The 19,253-nt window shown below is 41.2% G+C and overlaps 1 protein-coding gene across 1 annotated transcript in view; it reads left to right on the forward strand.

Annotated features, from left to right (window-relative positions):
• The window catches only part of LOC124288533 (pneumococcal serine-rich repeat protein-like), a 57,213-nt gene extending 38,608 nt beyond the window's left edge, over positions 1 to 18,605 (forward strand). The window contains exons 2-11 of the mRNA XM_046725057.1: positions 3,265 to 3,344; positions 4,016 to 4,168; positions 6,048 to 6,842; positions 8,656 to 8,744; positions 8,967 to 9,019; positions 9,749 to 9,903; positions 11,183 to 11,360; positions 12,278 to 12,451; positions 13,960 to 14,040; positions 18,006 to 18,605. Coding sequence (XP_046581013.1) covers positions 3,284 to 3,344; positions 4,016 to 4,168; positions 6,048 to 6,842; positions 8,656 to 8,744; positions 8,967 to 9,019; positions 9,749 to 9,903; positions 11,183 to 11,360; positions 12,278 to 12,451; positions 13,960 to 14,023 — 1,722 coding nt within the window. The 5' untranslated portion in view covers positions 3,265 to 3,283 and the 3' untranslated portion in view covers positions 14,024 to 14,040; positions 18,006 to 18,605. The remainder of the gene's footprint in view (positions 1 to 3,264; positions 3,345 to 4,015; positions 4,169 to 6,047; positions 6,843 to 8,655; positions 8,745 to 8,966; positions 9,020 to 9,748; positions 9,904 to 11,182; positions 11,361 to 12,277; positions 12,452 to 13,959; positions 14,041 to 18,005) is intronic.
• Positions 18,606 to 19,253: the final 648 nt, after the last annotated feature.

Consider the following 19,253-nt stretch of genomic DNA (forward strand, 5'->3'; position numbering starts at 1 on the left):
ACAGTATATAAGATACAGAGAAAAACAGAAAAAGATAGATTTGGTGTTTTTCATATTTCCACAACTAAAGATGCGACAAATTTCTAGTTGCGCCTATTTCGATGTAAGTCTTCAAGGCTATATCTGTAGGTTGTAAACGAATGTATTCTTGAGTTTAGCTGATTAATTGAAGTACATGTCATGTGACCAGTTTCGACATGAACATGACTTGTCACCCGGCACCTGGGTATTCCTGTCTCCCTTGGACACAATCGTCATTCATCACGGGAAGTAGAGCGTAATGAGGCTACGGTATTATCTTGGTCCAGGATATGTAACAGCTAATTCCGCTATATATAACACTGGTGTTACAGCGAGTGTAATGTACTATTTCACATTTATTGTACCTCCTTTTAACTATTTATGTTGATTGAAAGTCCGATATCCGAACGGGTTTCATTACTACTGATAACTATAGTGGTTTAACCCAATTCAAAGGGTTTTTCATCTGGTAGATCAGGTGTTTCTTCTAACAGTGATATACTGTAGATGTAGTAAAGCTATATGTTCACTACGAAATAGGATATTTTTCTTTCCTCTTATTTTGTCTTGCATTACACTCAATGCAGTTATTCCTACTTCAATGTGTCTCGAGGGCGGCAGGGTAGCCTAGTGGTTAAAGCGTTCTCTCGTCACGCCTATGACCCGGGTTCGAATCCCCACATGGGTACAATGTGTGAAACCCATTTCTGGTGTCCCCCACCGTGATATCGCTGAAATATTCATAAAAGCGGCGCAAAACCAAACTCACTCACCACTCACTCATTGACGTTTGACTTCAACTAATATATGGTGGTGTTAAATTAAACAAGTTTGCCACACAACAAATAGCGTGGATTGACTGACGAAGATTAAGGATTATGATGTCTGAGAAAATGCTACAAGATTAATAAGGTCAGATCGACGCTCGGCATTTGTCCCCACCCCATGATTAATCATAGCAATCAAACAATGTTACTCCCAGAGCATTGATGTTTATTGCCCCGTGATGTATTGCACTCACGTTATATACGTGTTACGTGCCACATACAGACAGCTCCGATTGACCAATGCTGAGTGTGTTGTAAATCAAGCGTGAGTCTATAATCAAAAATGGCCGCGAAATCGATGAACTCGCTGTTACACGTACTTTGTAGTTTCGATTCGTTGTTATGAGGCGGCTACAGAAAACCATGGTTACACAATACAGCCGATTTCTAACTGTTTGTGTCGTCTTCAAAGTCAACATGGTTTATGGTCGTGATTGTTGGTTTAAGACTTGTCGGAAACATGCAGAATATTCTGTTGCCATGGAAACGTTTGCAGCTATACACCAACAATTCAAGGAAACGTTAAGCTTTGTACGTTGATCAATACAGTTCTTGTCTGTGTAAAAGAGACATTTGACTTGCCTTTGCGTGTGTTTGTGACGGGCGGTTTTAGTAGTGAAGGATATGCTCAGCCTAATGGTTAAAGCGTTCGCTCGTCACGCCGAAGACCCGCGTTCGATTACCCATATGGGTACAATGTGTCAAACCCATTTCTGATGTCCCCCGCCGTGATATTGCTGGAATATTGCTAAAAGCGGCGTTAAACTAAACTCACTCACTCACGAACACCTGTTACCGTGACAAGTTGATGATGAATCATGAACAGGTGATTATGGTGTAATCGGAATCGTTATATGGAATTTGTTTTTAGCCGAGATTTATTATTATTATGGAACGGGTGTTGTAGCTTTAATTGATACATGTAGGCGTAGTAGGCACAGATGGTGGACTTCTGGCAGTGTTTACAAAACCGGGATGATGTTACCTGGATCATCTATTTGTCAGTATTAACAGATGCAAAATGAGGAACTCGGTATATGTTGCCTTACATAATGGATGATTGTGGATAGTTCTTCAGATGCTTTTGAAACAAGGTTGTCGTGCCCTTGTGTGTCAATGCAGTCGGATATGTGATCAGGTATTCTAAACATACACGAGCTATACCGTTTTATGCAACTAACTTACTTCATGGTCGACAGTTAACAAAGAAACACGTTAACAGTTACGGATTTTTACAGTCAATTGTGAATGAATCGATGTCAACAGATGGAACGCCGAGAACGTAACGTACATTCTCAGAATGATAAATAAGTGTTGTATGCGTCAATACACGTATGTCTCGGATGCGGGCGAAGCATACGAATTTTTATTACGTAATGGAGTGTGTTTGCGGTGCAATAAAGCAATCTGATAAACTTGGTATCCAAATCAGATAAACATGCAAATTAGGTCAATAAACGAACTACTTTCAAAAACTCCATACACGCCATGCGAATCCTAAAACGTTTACATGTCATTGATGGCGTCGTCGCGAGTTTAGTCACAACCATATGCCGCAGTCATGAACGACCTTCACATTGGTCTACCGCTAAGTATTCTTACGCGAATGCTCGAGTCTCTATATATAAATTCACGTACGATTTGCTTGTGTTTTTTGAGTAATTTTAAGAATGACATTATATGATATGCAAGCCTTTGACGAACATAATACATATTTTTTAATTCCTAATAAATGATACGATACGAGGTTAATAATCTCTATATAACACTCAAGTAAAGCTTTAAGGGCCCCCATGTGTTCTTTTATTGTGAAGATCCAGGCTAGAAATGGACCTCAGCAACCCATGCTTGGGTGGTCAGACTCGCTGACTTGGTTGACACACGTCATCGTATGTCACCCGTGAAGATCCGGGGTAGAATAGGTCTTCAGCAACCCATGCTTGCCACAAAAGGCGACTATGCTTGTCGTAAGAGGCGACTAACGGGATCGGGTGGTCAGGCTCGCTGACTTGGTTGACACATGTCATCGGTTCCGAATTGCGCAGATCGATGTTCATGCTGTTGATCACTGGATTGTCTGGTCCCGACTCGATTATTTACCGACCGCCGCCATATAGCTGGAATATTGCTGAGTGCGTAAAACTCAACTCACTCACTCACTCACTCATCGTATGTCAGACAGCCGCTGCCTTTTAGCTGGAATATTGGAGAAAACGGCCTTACACAACAAACAAACAGATGTTATTGTTGTAATTTTGAATTGTTATATCATCATTTTGGTAGAATTTGTTCTTCACAAAACACTATGTGTTTGGATTATGTCCTACCTGTGAATTATTGTTCAGTTTTGTGCCATTAAACATGTCCTTGAAATCGACATTCGCTGTAAAAAAAATATCAGTTTTGAATTTTGCAATGTTTCAGAGGAACCCATCATGGAAATCCAGTGTGTTTACAGCCTTGTTGCAATCTGCCTGTTATCAGCAAATGTATATGGTAAGTTGCTTCAAAATTCATCCCCGGTCGTTTGTAGTAAAGAAACGATGTAAACACAAACCTCTGGAATTAAATGAATTCTAAATTATGCAACTCATACTAAGCTAAGGACCACCTGATTCTTTCATATTACAATGATTAACCTGTCCTCGTATGACAGATTAATCATTATAATAATACGAATAAATAAGATCGTCTTTAATTTCTTTTGAGTAGTTTACTGGACTCATTACAGGCTTAAAAACATGTATAATATATGAAATATTATGCAGAACAAAGATTAACGTGAAGCTGTTTAGAGGCGTAGTAACCTGTGTAGGCTACCCGTGAAGATCCGGGTTAGAATTGATCTTCAGCAATGCATGCTTGTCGTAAGAGGCGACTAACGGAATCGGGTGGTCAGGCTCTCTGACCTGGTTAACACATGGCATCGTATCCCAATTGCGTAGATCGATGCTCATGATGTTGATCACTGGATTGTCTTGCCCACACCTGATTATTTACAGACCCCAGCTGTATGGCTGGAATACTGCTTAGTGCGGAACAAAACAAAGAAATTGGTGTAGGAACGCTTCCATTGAATCATTTTCAAACCTACTTGTACTGCTGCTTGAACACTTCTGATTCCGGTAGGCTGTGCATGAATGCATTATTCAATTGCCTCTACACAGCATCTACAACAACCGCTACTCCATCGTCACAAGGGGTTACAAACACAGCGGCATCATCGACGGTGGAGGCGGCGTCTAGTTCAGCAGCTCCAACCAGCAGTTCCATAGCAGCAGCAACGTCAACGCCACCACCGTCTTCTAGTGCAGATGCCAGTAAGTCGTTACTAAACCCTTCCTTTTGTCACCTGTCTAGTGAACATATACTATAACAGTAGGGATATTCCATTTTGGGATGATATTTAACTCAATAGATCATAGCACATTGTTCACATTCGAACGTCAAGGTGAAGATCATCTGTTCTTGATATCTTGTCTGGCTTCCATGAGAGTCCAAAACTGCCTGGCATCGTCGACCCATATGGAACCGAAGAGATTGAGTGCCATAGCAGCATTTGGATGTTGTGGTTCCTCAAAAAGGCCGTTGTCAGTGTTGTCGTGTGATGGCGACCCACATCATTACACACCGACACCATTTTCTGTAAACAGTTTCGAGCCGTTACGTTCCCCACGAAGTCTGTAAACATGACGTCTTCGGTCTGTACGCAGCAGCAAAAACGTGACACGTGTCCATCGCTGCTTTGGCCATACTATCCTTGACACAATTGAGTGAGTGAGTTTATTTTGACACAATTGACGTCGCAGTCGACGATGCTGACCAGTAGAATGACGCCTCCTACTGGTTGTCTGGGAGGAATATCTGCGGTAGACGGTTCCTCACTGTCTGAGCAGAACTCCTGGCATTGCTGTAGCTGTACAGCTGGTTGTAGTGTCACGTAACTGACGAACCCATATAAACCTGTCCTGTGTTATGAATTTCCTGCAATCGTTCTTAATGATGTGCATGTGAGCCTGGTTGGGTAAAAATTCGAAATTTATAGTGAAGTGAGTCAGTGTGTTGCTGTACATTTCAATGATATGAACGTCAGACAAATGAGGTCGTTGACAGACGTATATATGGTCGACCAAAGGCGACAGCTCACGCTCATTATCGTATCATCTGAACGAGCGTTACGAAACCGTGGTCAAAGTTGCTTCTCAATTTGGAAATGAGCTTCACAGAGATAGGGGTTTTAGAGTAAGTGGACAGATGATTCGTAATCCTCTACACAGTTGGAGCCTGCATGTGTCCGACGTTATGTCAGGAATCAAGCTTAATTTGGGGCTTCCGAGTGTGGCGTGGACGGAATGAGCGTTTCCACGGGATTAACGTTACTGGACGGAAAGATCGTTTTGGGGATGGATTAGTACTAGTGTTGGGTGGGAGCGTTTTGTTACTCAGTACCTCCAACCAGAGACCATATAATAGATTCTATTATATGGTCTCTGCTCCAACAGGGGAACAAAACGTCTTACCACGGCCAGCGCTCAGTCCAGACTTGTCACCCATCGAGCAGGTCTCGGATATATTTGGACGGCACTTACATCGCCGTCAATAACCACCGACCACCTCCTCCGAGCTCGGCGCTGCCCTGAAAGAAGAATGGGTTGGAATGAACCAAACTGACATTGTCTTTAGAATAGATTCACGCGATATTAATGTGTTTGACTTTTCATGGTAAGTAGGCCAACCAATAATAATAATAATGTGTCCATTTATATAGCGCCAAACTCCACACTAGGTATGCTCATAGCGCTAACTATCAATAGCACTGCACATTATTACCTCGGATATCCCAAGCTGCCTGTTAGGCACTAGAAAGTTATAGTTACATGACTTTTTTCCACCGGGTACCCATTTTCCTGCTGGGTGAACAGAGGCAATTATAAAAAATCTCACGTGCCTAAGGTGAGACCACATGTAACCATGTTACAAAATCTGTTGTCATCAGCGACAAATGCAAATGTCATATAGCAAATCCCCTCTTCAAAGAGTTTATGAATCAGGTGGGACGTTACTGAAAGACGGAGAACTGTGTCAGCTTTCAGTTGCTTCAAGCATTTAGCATCTTCGCCACCTTAGTAGATTCTATAACCAGTAATACTAAATTTGAAAGATGTATTTGCTCTGAGCTACTTAAATCTGTTGTTTTAGGTGCATCATCGACGTCTGTGGCAAGTCCTACGACTTCTCCTGCAGCAACATCCAGCAATGTCTCGGTCTCAACTGAGACGTCTCCGGTTACCTCCCCTGGTCCAACAGACAGTTCCCCAGTTGCTACGGCCCCTAGTTCAACGTCTAACACGTCGAGTACCCCAGTTGCTACCTCTCCGAGCTCAACGCCCGTCTCCTCTGCAAGCTCCGTGGCGACCTCACCTGAATCAGTGGACACATCCACGGTCACACAACCACCAGTATCAGCATCAGCTTTACCTACAACATCTCCATCAGCTTCGGCATCATCATCAGCCCCAGCATCAGCATCTCCATCAGCATCAGCATCTCCATCAGCTTCAGCATCTCCATCAGCTTCAGCATCAGCATCTCCATCAGCTTCAAGTTCAGCATCTCCATCAGCTTCAGCATCTCCTGACACAGGCAATGCAAGTTCCACACCAAGTCCGACACCAACTGCCGAATCTAGTAACGACTCATCAGTTGAAAGTTCACCCACCAGCCCGTCCAGCCCATCAGCAAGTCCCGAGTCCAACACGTCCGCAACTCCTGTTGAAGGAAGCACTGGAGGAGTTACAAGCGCTGGACCAGATTCTACTACATCGGACGCATCTTCCCCAGCAGCTTCAGCTTCTCCCTCGTCGACAGATTCTTCCGCGTCTTCCCAGCCAACGCCCTCTGTGGAATCGACAGCAGCAACGACACCTGCCCCTCCCGTGGAAACAACGCAGCCTCCGTTGAGCACATCATTCCCTTCCTTCTCTGCAAAAACAGGTGAGTCCGTGATGTGTCCAATCCCGTTTCAGGTCAAATTCGTACCCCGATGCGGTAACTCTGAGTAAAGATATCAGGATTCATCCGAAGGTTGCGTCAAATGTAACCGAGGAATTCCGAATGCAAAATGATAAAGCGGCGTCGCATTGTACCCCGTCATTATAATATGTTATTGTGGATAATTCTCAATGACACTCAAAAGGTTCAACTACCGAGGATATATGTGCTCTTCTGCAATTTCTGATTCAGGTTTCATAACATTGTTTCTGTATATCGTAGATGTGGCCAGGTGTCATGTGGGAAATATCATTGTTCATGTATATCGTGGATGTAGCCAGGTGTCATGCGTGAAATATAATTGTTCATGTATTTCGTAGATGTGGCCAGGTGTCATGTGGGAAATATCATTGTTCATGTATATCGTAGATGTGGCCAGGTGTCATGTGGGAAATAACACTGTTCATGTATATCGTGGATGTAGTCAGGTGTCATGTGAGAAATAACACTGTTCATGTATATCGTAGATGTGGCCAGGTGTCATGTGGGAAATATCATTGTTCATGTATATCGTAGATGTGGCCAGGTGTCATGTGGGAAATAACACTGTTCATGTATATCGTAGATGTGGCCAGGTGTCATGCGTGAAATATCATTGTTCATGTATATCGTGGATGTAGCCAGGTGTCATGCGTGAAATATCATTGTTCATGTATATCGTAGATGTGGCCAGGTGTCATGTGGGAAATATCATTGTTCATGTATATCGTAGATGTGGCCAGGTGTCATGTGGGAAATAACACTGTTCATGTATATCGTAGATGTAGCCAGGTGTCATGCGTGAAATATAATTGTTCATGTATATCGTAGATGTGGCCAGGTGTCATGTGGGAAATAACACTATGTATATCGTAGATGTAGCCAGGTGTCATGCGTGAAATATCATTGTTTATGTATATCGTAGATGTAGCCAGGTGTCATGTGGGAAATATCATTGTTCATGTATATCGTAGATGTGGCCAGGTGTCATGTGGGAAATAACACTGTTCATGTATATCGTAGATGTGGCCAGGTGTCATGCGTGAAATATAATTGTTCATGTATATCGTAGATGTCCAGGTGTCATGCGTGAAATGTATATCGTAGATGTGGCAAGGTGTCATGTGGGAAATAACACTATGTATATCGTAGATGTAGCCAGGTGTCATGCGTGAACTATCACTGTTCATGTATATCGTGGATGTAGCCAGGTGTCATGCGTGAAATATCATTGTTCATGTATATCGTAGATGTGGCCAGGTGCCATGTGGGAAATAACACTGTTCATGTATATCGTAGATGTGGCCAGGTGTCATGTGTGAAATATCATTGTTCATGTATATCGTGGATGTAGCCAGGTGTCATGCGTGAAATATCATTGTTCATGTATATCGTAGATGTAGCCAGGTGTCATGCGTGAAATATCATTGTTCATGTATATCGTAGATGTGGCCAGGTGTCATGTGGGAAATAACACTGTTCATGTATATCGTAGATGTGGCCAGGTGTCATGCGTGAAATATCATTGTTCATGTATATCGTAGATGTAGCCAGGTGTCATGTGGGAAATAACACTATGTATATCGTAGATGTAGCCAGGTGTCATGCGTGAAATATCATTGTGTATATCGTAGATGTGGCCAGGTGTCATGTGGGAAATAACACTATGTATATCGTAGATGTAGCCAGGTATCATGTGGGAAATAACACTGTTCATGTATATCGTAGATGTGGCCAGGTGTCATGCGTGAAATATCATTGTTCATGTATATCGTAGATGTGGCCAGGTATCAGCTGCCCCTTGTGTTCACCGGTGACAACAACGGCCCGACAACGTCCTGCAACGACACAGCATTACAGTCTGAGGTATTACACATGACAAGCTTAAATCATTGCTGTGATTCCCGTCCAAGTAGATAAATATTAGTTATGAATAACTCTTACGGAGTTGATGGAGACGGATGGAGGCTGTTACAAATCGAAAACGGAAGATTTGTGTTTATATTGTTGATCACGTGTTAGTATAATCATTATTATATAACAATTTATATTTGATTCAATTTAATCTATAAGTCCTTTCAAATTCAGCTTGAGGACAAATTAAAAACAACGGACGGCTACTCTGAAATACTTCGCACTTCGTGAGTATTTGAAGATTTCAGTTAACCAAATACGTTAAGTTAAAATACGTATTTAATTGATAACGTAACTTAGTTGTTGTTTAACGCCCCACTCAGCAGTATTCCACTTATATGACAGCGGTCTGTGAATAATCGAGTTCTGGAAAAGAACATCCAATGATTGACATCATAAACATCGATCTATTCAATTGTAATACGAGTTACGTTAATCAAGTCAGCAAGCCAGACCACCCGGTCCAGATCCAGATCTCACCTACACCTCAGTTAAACGCCCTGTCTTCGTGGGGAATGAGTGAGTTTTGTAATACGCGGCTTTTAGCAATATTCCAGCAATACCACGGCGGGGGACACCAGAAATGGGCTTCACACATTGTACCCATATGGGGTATCGAACCCGGGTCTTCGGCGTGTGGCTAACCACTAGGCTACCCCACCGTCCCTCTCCATGGGGAAATAGCTAACTAACCTTAAATTTATGTAATACTTCACTTGTCCCATCACCAGGACAGTCCAGCGGGGTGGTCAGGTAGCCTAGTGGTTAAAGTGTTCTTTGGTCACTCCAAAGAGACAGGTTCGATGCCATTTATGGGTTCAATGTGTTAAACCTCCTTTCTTGCCTCCCAGCAATGAATTAGATGGAATATTGCTAAGAGCAGCGTGGAAATACTCTTTCACCGACTGACTGACTGACCGACCGAACCACTCACTCACTCACTCAAACGTTTTCAGAAACAAGAAGTTCTCGGCGATCTATAAGGCAAAACAACTTTATGGTAAGATGGCAAATGCTACAACAAAACAACTTGAGGATGCCTTGTCTGCAAACCCCAGCTGTTTCAACTACACCGCGTTTAATGACAGTTTTCAACAATCTTTTGGAACATGTGAGTATTGCCGGTGAATGGCATTATTTTATGTACGCTTCATTACGGTCTACAAAGCGAACCTAAGGAAAAGACAGGGGAAGTAACTCTTGAACCACTAGTTCCTCGACATGTTGGCCTGTGGCAGTATTGGGATTGTTTCGTCGAAGAAGTGGTGAAAGGGGCCCATCAGCGTAGAGGGTTTAAGTTGTGTCTATCGTTCAACAGACTGGTTCTATTCACACGTTTCCTTTGGGATCTTTTTTATATATTGGGGTCCATCTTGTATATTTTATGACTGAAACACTTCTGTAGCCTTGACTTTTAGGGAATCCTAATAGCAATACCGTAGGTTAAACATTAGACCGTAATTAAGCAATTGTAATTGTAATTATACAGACGATTGACTAGTGTAAATGGCAGCCATGTTGGAAAATGATCGTGATTGTCTAATCCGGTATCCTGTATAAACTGGCATTTTATTTCGGTCCCGTGGGGTGCCGGTTTAGACAGGTTTCACTGTATTTGTAAGTAATCATGCACGTTCCAGGCTAGTTAGCGTTTTCCACAAGCAATGATCCCCGCTACATTTATAAAATATAGTTACACAAAGAAAATCAGGTTCATTTAACATGATATACACATTACTTATATATTACAAAAATGTTACAATATTACTGTTACAACGCCCGGCCTTCCTTAGGATGCCTCCACCTGAATTAGTGACCCAAGAAGCACTGAACCCAACCGACGCTCTTGAATCGTAGATACATTTTAGCGAGAAGGCAATATGTGCTCATTCGTCACCACTCGCCCCTTTCCGTAACCTGCAGGAAGATTCGGCTTGTCACGGAATTACACGAGTTGGTCACGAATGAATATGTGGTATGAAAATGTCCGCCCTACGTGACCTTAACTTCTTAAACCTTCTTGTTCGCCACCGATTGAATTTCCGAATTTTTTGTATGGTAGGAAGTTCCATAATGTGAATGATTTTACCGCCGCTTTGGACACTAATTTGAAGTTGTATCGCAAATATGCTTTCCAGCTAAAATGAAATAAAGTAATAAAGTCTCAGACTTTTAGAGATGTCCATGAGCAATGGTCTAGTGCTGACAAAACCTAGCAACTTAATGCTGATATAGACTTAACACTAAGAAAGATAGGGATTCGAACCATGATCAAAGGTTTCTGGTGTGCCAAAGCTTGCATAGCTGCGATTTATTTAAAACGATGGAGTGGTGTTTGTCGTTTTTCCTGGCGTTGTAACAAACAAACAAACATTTCTGTCTGCTGGTAGTCGCTGCTTTGACGGATGACTATTGCAAGGCCGATGAAATCTGCAACACGGGCTATACGTGCAAGGACCGGAAGGGCTCCCCTCTCTGCATCAGCATGTGCGAGGACCATGCATGCCAGAACGACGGAGTATGTGTCGTCGTCGTCAAAGAGGATGGTCAAGCTGCTGCACAGTGCAGGTATTGTAGTGATTATTTTTCTGAAAAATAAAATTTACTCTTAAAAGGTCTCCAAGAATACGAATAAAATGTCAAACAGTTTCAGTATGGAGGCTGATTAGGGCCATCGCTTTCTCGCCTTAAAATTCGGAGGCGAGAAAGCGAGAAAGCGATGTCCCCTAATCAGCCACCATATTTAAGCTTGTTCAATAGTGTCTGTAGTCTGTCTCACAGTCCATGAGGGCGGTGGGGTAGCCTAGTGGTTAAAGCGTTTGCTCGTCATGCTGAAGACCCGGGTTCGATTCCCGACAAGGGTACAATGTGTGAAGCCAGTTTCTGGTGTCCCCAGCCGTGATATTGCTGGAATATTGCTAAAAGCGGCGTAAAACCATACTCACTCACAGTCCCTGAACCTATTGCCTAGCCCTCCCTGCAGTGCTAAAGCCCTAATTATAGCCAGTCTAGATTTCATCAAGTTTTCACTGGTACTCCTTTTCAATTAAATGGGTTTAATAGTTACTAACAAAATGAATATTCAGACACAAAGCGTTAGATTATGGTGTCTGGTGTTGATTACATTTTTTTTTTTCCCGGAATTCATACGAGTGAATATTCTTGGGTTTAATGTCGTTTTGAGATGCGGTGTAGTGTTATTACTAAGTAGGTGTGGTGCGTGCGTGCGTGCGTGCGTGCGTGCGTGCGTGCGTGCGTGCGTGTGTGTGTGTGTCATTCCCAAATCCCAAAGTGACGTCGTAGAGATGGTAGAATGATGTTCATGTGCGGTAGAATAGTCCATTAGTTAAAGCGCTCGCTGGTCAACCCAAAGCCCGGAGTTCGTTGCCCCACATGGGTACAATGAGTGAAGCCAATTTCTGGTGCACCCCGTCAGCGTTTTAGTAAATGCGACATAAATATTCATTCATTTTTGCGTATTTCAGGTGCACAGATAACAATGAGCAGGTGTTTTCCGGAACCAAGTGTGAAGTAGCGCGTATGAACCCCGACCGTGTTGCTGCCATCGTCGGGGCCGTGTTAGGAGCATTCTGTTTCATCCTACTAGTGGCACTATACTGCATGTGCTACAGGAAGCGGGAACGGTCAGGGCAGAAATAGTAAGTGCTTCTTGAACACGTGTGGTTGTTACTCTCCTTCTTGCCAATGTCGATCTACCTTATGATATACCCGTGTCTGTACCCTATATTGGTGATGGAGTCCTGGAAGGGTGTCTGTGTAAGCGAATGTGGGACCTTGGTTGAATGATGTCTTATCGGGGTATATGTGATTGTGGGGAAACTGGGATCGCTGAAATTGTTGCGAAGGTTGAAGGGTTGTCTTGCGCAAATTATATGCACGATCTTTACTCCCCATCAAAAGTTTAGACTCACTATTGTAAATGTAGCCACTTACGTACGTCAACTCTTCTAAACTAGATTTTGCAAAATTTTCCATACTGTCTTAAGGTACTGTTTACACATGAACTGATGTATTGTAAAACAAATGATCCGTAACGTTGAAAAGATTGTCATGGGTTAAAAAAATGATGAAACTGAGTGAAAATTAGCGAATTTCTAACAAAACTTTACACCACAACACAGCTGTTCACATGCACGATATTTGCACATGCTTTTTATCAATTTAATGCATGATCCTCGTGCAATTCATCTGCATAAAGTTTGCAGTTCTTTCCCCAAAGTTAGTGGATAAATTCATCTTCGATGTAACCACACATATATGTATAACATATAGTGAGTGCCTTAAGTGAGTCTACAACTTTTGATGGGTAGTATATTATACGATATGACATTTGACAAATTCATGGATAAAAAGATCCATAAGGAAACCTTCCTGGAAAATCATGATTGTGTATATGTTCCCTCGCATCATTGATCAAACGCTAAATATTACCTAAAATGTTAAAAAATCAAATTTACGAAGAGTACATTATTGGTTTCGAAAGCGTAAACCCTTCTTCAAGAATGAAATCGTACCACTATTTAGGCGATACAGAGTTACCGCCCTTACATCGTTAATATTAACGCTGATGGCAAAGTACAAACGGATTTTGCTCTGGGCGCTTTGGAATAGGACTTCCAATCTCCCGTGAAATGTTAATCCTAAGTCCCACCCAACCATGAGTATTATGATAAATAGTGCTGTATAGCGTGTGATACGACACACCCTACATACCGGCGTGTCCTTCACCCGAGCTCACATTGCCAGTATGGGGTATAGACGCCATTCATAAAGCTATGACTCTCTTCTCATCTTTGATGCTGAATTTCTGCATTTAGATAGTAGTAATACACGAATTTAATTTATAAAACATTCATTTATAAAATATTGTTATATATCAAATGGATATTGATAATGCATAAAGCCCTGAATCGTAACCACGTTATTTAAGTTATGCATTCTTTTAACCTTTTTTTCACAAAGAGTAAAATTATAGTAAATTAAAGTATGTTTGAAATCTTTTGCAAGATAATTCATAAGTGGAGAAGTATTTAAATGACTCTTGCCATCTGTCATATTTTGTGACGTCATGTTACCGTGGTGATGGCGTTGCTAGGTGACGCTTGCTATGCTTGCCGACATCCTGAGCGTTGTGTTTCTCTTTCAGTAATCTTTCTGGTGTATATAACGAAACCTATGAAAGGTCATCTCTTGACATGAAGAATTTGTAGAATATATAATATCAATGGTAAGTATTCCACGAAGAACTCGTCAAGATCCGCGAAGAATAGCCTTCACCAACCCATGCTTATCGTAAGAGATAGCCTAGAGGTTAAAGCGTTGGCTTGTCAAGCCTAAGACCCGGGTTCGATTCTCCACATGGGTACAATGTCTGAAGCCCATTTTTGGTGTCCCCCGCTGTGATATTGCTGGAATATTGCTAAAGTGGCGTAAAACCATACTCACTCACTCACTCAATATGTCAGCGTGATGTGTGAGGGAAATCTATTGATTCGTTTACAATTTCGAGATACCCCCGAAAACGTGAATGGTGCTGACCAACCTACAGCCAAACGTGGAATACCAAGATTCGAACCCATGGGTATAGATTTTTGACACGTGTAAAAACCTCACTGTTTGACAATTACAAATGTATGTATTAACAAAGCCTTTTTAAAAAAGGTACAAAATGCTATGTACACGTTGGGATATACCCGTGAAGATCCGGCTTAGACTTTATCTTCAGTAACCCATGCTTGTCGTAAGAGGCGACTAACGGGATCGGGTGGTCAGGCTCGCTGACTCGGTTGACACATGTCATCGGTTCCCAATTGCGTAGATCGATGCTCATGCTGTTGATCACTGTATTGTCTGGTCTAGACTCGATTATTTACAGGTCGCCGCCATGTAGTTGGAATATTTCTGTGTCCGGCGTTAAACAACAATCAACCAATCCAAGGTTCGGGATGTGCACATTTCTATAGAATTTAGCTTTAGCTGTCAAATCTATATGTATGTGTATAGTGAGGAGGTCAGGACCGGAGAATAGGTTCGAGATATCGGGAACTCGAGATAACGGGGTCACATGCATTTGTGGTACAGCAGTACCGCACCAACGCCTTCAAATTAAACAATAGTAATATTGCAATACTCGCATAAATTAACGCAACGTTCTTGTAGACTTTTATGGATTTAGTGACGCATGCAAGGTTTGCTATACCGCTTTCAGGGGCGGTTTGGTAGCCTAGTGGTTAAAGCGTTCGCTCGTCACGTTGAAGACCCGGGTTCGATTCCCCACATGGGCACAATGTGTGAAGCTCATTTCTGGTGTCCCTTGCCGCGATATTGCTGGAATATTGCTAAAAGCTGCGTAAAACTAAATTCACTCACTCACTATACCGCTTTCCTTGGTTCAATAACTACGGTTTATAACGAACACACTTGTAACGAACTCACGGATATGTCGAACTTTTTAAAAGTCCAGTTCACTTGCTTCGCATAGTCGAAATAAAATGCGCATAACGAGCTATGGTTACAACTAAAATCACTTTGAGTTCGTTATAACCGTAGTAGATTGTATAATTGTGTTCTTGGAAGGCGGGAGGCAAACTCGAAAGGCACATCAGCAAATTTCCCATGCCCTACACAAACCTATACTAATTACCAAATGAAGGTCAATGCTACTCAAATGACTCATCTAAATAATCGACAAACGAAACAACAACAAAACACAGAAAGAATCTTATTAATCCAAACGCATCATTGAAAATTAAAAAAACGCAAAATAAATTACAAAACAAAAACACTGTTTGTCTTGTTTCTGGTCTACTTGCGCATCCACATGTAAATAAAAATATTTTAAAACACGTATTTCCCATGAAAACGTTCTTAAAAAAGTAATATTCCTATTGTCAATTATAAAATCATCTCTGATAAAGAACGACCTATGTTGACAATCATGTGGAACCGCGAGACGTGGGAACGTGTCAGTGTCGAAAGCCCGTCATATCTCTACCCAACATAATAGCAGTTTATGAGAACACGAGCGTTTTCATGAAGACCCCCCATCAAAAGGCTGAACTGGGCGTTGCCTCATAACGTTGTAAGCATGTCTCTTTCCCATTGATACTCTTGTCGCTGCGGAGAAACATGCTATTCAGACAAATTGACCTCGATGAGTCTGTTCGTGCTGATGGCATACATAGAGTGCGTCTTTTCAGGGATAACATTGAAAGTAACCTTTTTTATTGAGTGTATATGATAACCTTTTAAGGGATTACATGTATATGCTGCTTGTATGGGAACGTATATAATTTCTATTACACTCATTATTTCTATTACACTAAGGGTATTTTTACCCCTGTAGGCAGTTTAAAGTGACAGCTTCGCATACCGTGTCGTCTTTATAGGAAACTCAAACACACATTAATTCTCAAATGCTGGGGTGCAGTCTTTCGGGTAGTTTAATTTTCTTTCTTAAGGATGAGTGAGTGAGTGAGTTTAGTTTTACGCCGCCAGCAGTATCACGGCGGGGAACACCAGAAATGCACTTCACACGGTGTACCTATAGTCTGTTTGAAGTGAAAACGTAATTTAACTTTAAACAAAAAAGTAAATCAAATAACGTGAAATTAAGATTGCGAATCCTCATAATTTTACCTTGCCAATTGGAACTTTTAAATCTCAGAAATTTATTCAGCTTAGGATGAAAGTTGTTTAACAAACGATCATAGTTTCAAATCGCTATTATTGGTTTGTATTACAAGGGGGTATGCGCAGTAGTTGGAACAGGGAAACAAATGGACGTGCGGTGCGTGATGAGTGTTAACTTATACTACCGTAGAAACCAACCCTTCTTGTTCTCGGCATTTCATTTAATGTGCATACCCCCTTGTAATACAAACCAATAATAGCGATTTGAACCTATGATCGTTTGTTAAACAGCTTTTATCCTAAGTTAGATAAAATTCTGAGATTTAAAAGTTCAATTGGCAAGGTAAAATTATGAGGATTCGCAATCTTAATTTCACTTTATTTGATTTACTGTTTTGTTTAAAGTGAAATTCATCGGTACGTTTTCACTGCAAACGGACTATAAGTGGAGAATGGAACCCGGATCTTTGGCCTGACTAAAGTAATACAACCTCACTTAATTACTCATATCTTTAAGAAACTTCATCACGCATTCCTTGACATTAAATAAAGTGTCATATTGAACTACACAAAATGTTAACGTTTGATTTCTTTGCTTGGTTATTTCTTGTTAAATCGTCTTTCTATCGCCGCCATACTTCAAGCCACACTGAAACACTCAATGGGAGTTGGTATATTGATATATGTTCAACAAGGCCGTCGTGTACTGATGTGCTTTTGGTATGTTAAAATTCACTGTTAGATGAAGCGAGTCAACTGCATTGACAGCTGGGTGACCATGTGTACATTAAATGTATGATAAAATAACGGACGTCAGCCTATATATCATGCACAGTGCATTCTGACGCACATACTTGGATAGCATGTGTTGGGGGGATGGTCGCATACATGTGGTAAACTTATTGTAAGAAATAGCAGAGACATCAATGACGGTATTGCAGGGAGCGGCTCGGATCGATGGCGTATTTCTGTGATCCCGCTCAAACATGCGGACATTTATTGTGCAGATCGACTGGATATCAACCGGGTAATGTTAGGGTGCTACTTAAATGTAAGAGCGTTATTTCGAAAAACAGCTTAGTCATCGTGAGATTGTTTTAGACCAAAGTACTGACAGTAATATTGTAAAGACCTTTACTGATATCACAAGCAATTTATACTGTTGTCAGTGCAGGTACGGGGCGGTGGGGTAGCCTAGTGGTTAAAGCGTTCGCTGGTCGCGCCGAAGACCCGGGTTCGATTCCCTACAGGGGTACAATGTGTGGAGCCCATTTCTGGTGTCTTCCGATGTGGTGTTGCAGGAATATTGCAAAAAGCGGCGTAAAACTAAACTCACTCATTCAGTGGAGGTACCGAAAACTACGTTTATAACGAACTGACGGATATAACGAACTCATACTTTTGTTCTAGACACTTACTGCATATTTCAGTCGAAATGTATATTACCTACTACGGTTATCACGAGCTAATTTAATGGTGCCTTTGAGTTCGTCATAGCCGTAGTTTACTGTTTATAGCTTTTCATACAGTGCTTAATATATTCTGTCCCATCTATTTCAGTTCCCACGCAGATTTTACAGACTTGTCCATGACAACACACCACTAACTACGACGTCAACAGCAAACCACGTCGTCGTCGCAAGAAAAGAAATACAATTTTTATCTGTAATCTTAATGATTGAAAATTATGCGTGTTTTATAACAGAAATTAAAATATAATGTCAGTCACATATCCTGGCTGTAATACTATGTAATATCATTTTAGTTACAATCATATTAAACATACACAATATATAGTCGTTTAATTCCATTGTAGTCAGAGAAAGGTATAACTAACTTTTAAACGTACAATAGGACAATCTAACAAGCAATGAACTAACCAAATCAAAATGCCATTCCATCTTACGATATCAAGTCCAGTCTGTAGTGGAGGCCCGTTCCGCAAAGAGATCTTAGCTTTAGGAGGATCTTAGCCAATACTTTAAACATACGCTAACGGTAAGATTCCTTTTGTTGAACGAGGCCCAAATCTAGATTGCCTTTACAATCAGTCCAACAGCGAGGGCTTTCCTTTTACAACGTTCAAATAGTCAAACATCTCTGTGTCGAAGTACCAACATAAATTCCTCGAGTTATCCGAGGTTTGACACAACCGCAAAATGAAGAGAATAAAGTAATAATATACTACTCGCACTTTGCTAAGGATCACAACAATTCACAACTTTACTTAAACGTAGATTCATAATTTGAAATTGTATCCATTTAAAACTGGAAAAATAATAATATAGTAACACCTCTTTAGGCAAACAGTCACTTTAAGCTAACCTTATGCACTTGGTACATGAGTAACCATCAAAATGGTTTTCATGGCACCAATCAACCACTTTGCAAATCATGGAACGAGTCATTGACAAGTACACAACACCTGTCAGTTGCAGATATCGGTTCCACAAGATGAAATGACATACTGAAACCTAGGATCCATGCTTACAATAAGCTTAGATATTTAAACCGAATTTGACCCCACATCATAACTTTCTGTTGAATCCATGATTTGATCCTAAGCAAAGTGTGAATAGTACACATGGGGACCAAACATTTGCTTCGAGGTAACTGTCAGTTCGACATATCAGATCTCGACAGGGAGTTTGTATTGGCATAGTACTGACACACTCATGGTATACGTATTTCGTACACAACGGACTCAAATTTACAGATTTACATCTATAATCTATTCAAGAGAAAATATATATTTTAAAATATATTTCGATAATTTGTAAAAATTAAATTTCATAGCTTGTATACAGG

The sequence above is a fragment of the Haliotis rubra genome, unplaced genomic scaffold (assembly GCF_003918875.1).
Source record: "Haliotis rubra isolate DU_JTF1 unplaced genomic scaffold, ASM391887v1 Scf42, whole genome shotgun sequence".
Taxonomy (NCBI): domain Eukaryota; kingdom Metazoa; phylum Mollusca; class Gastropoda; order Lepetellida; family Haliotidae; genus Haliotis; species Haliotis rubra.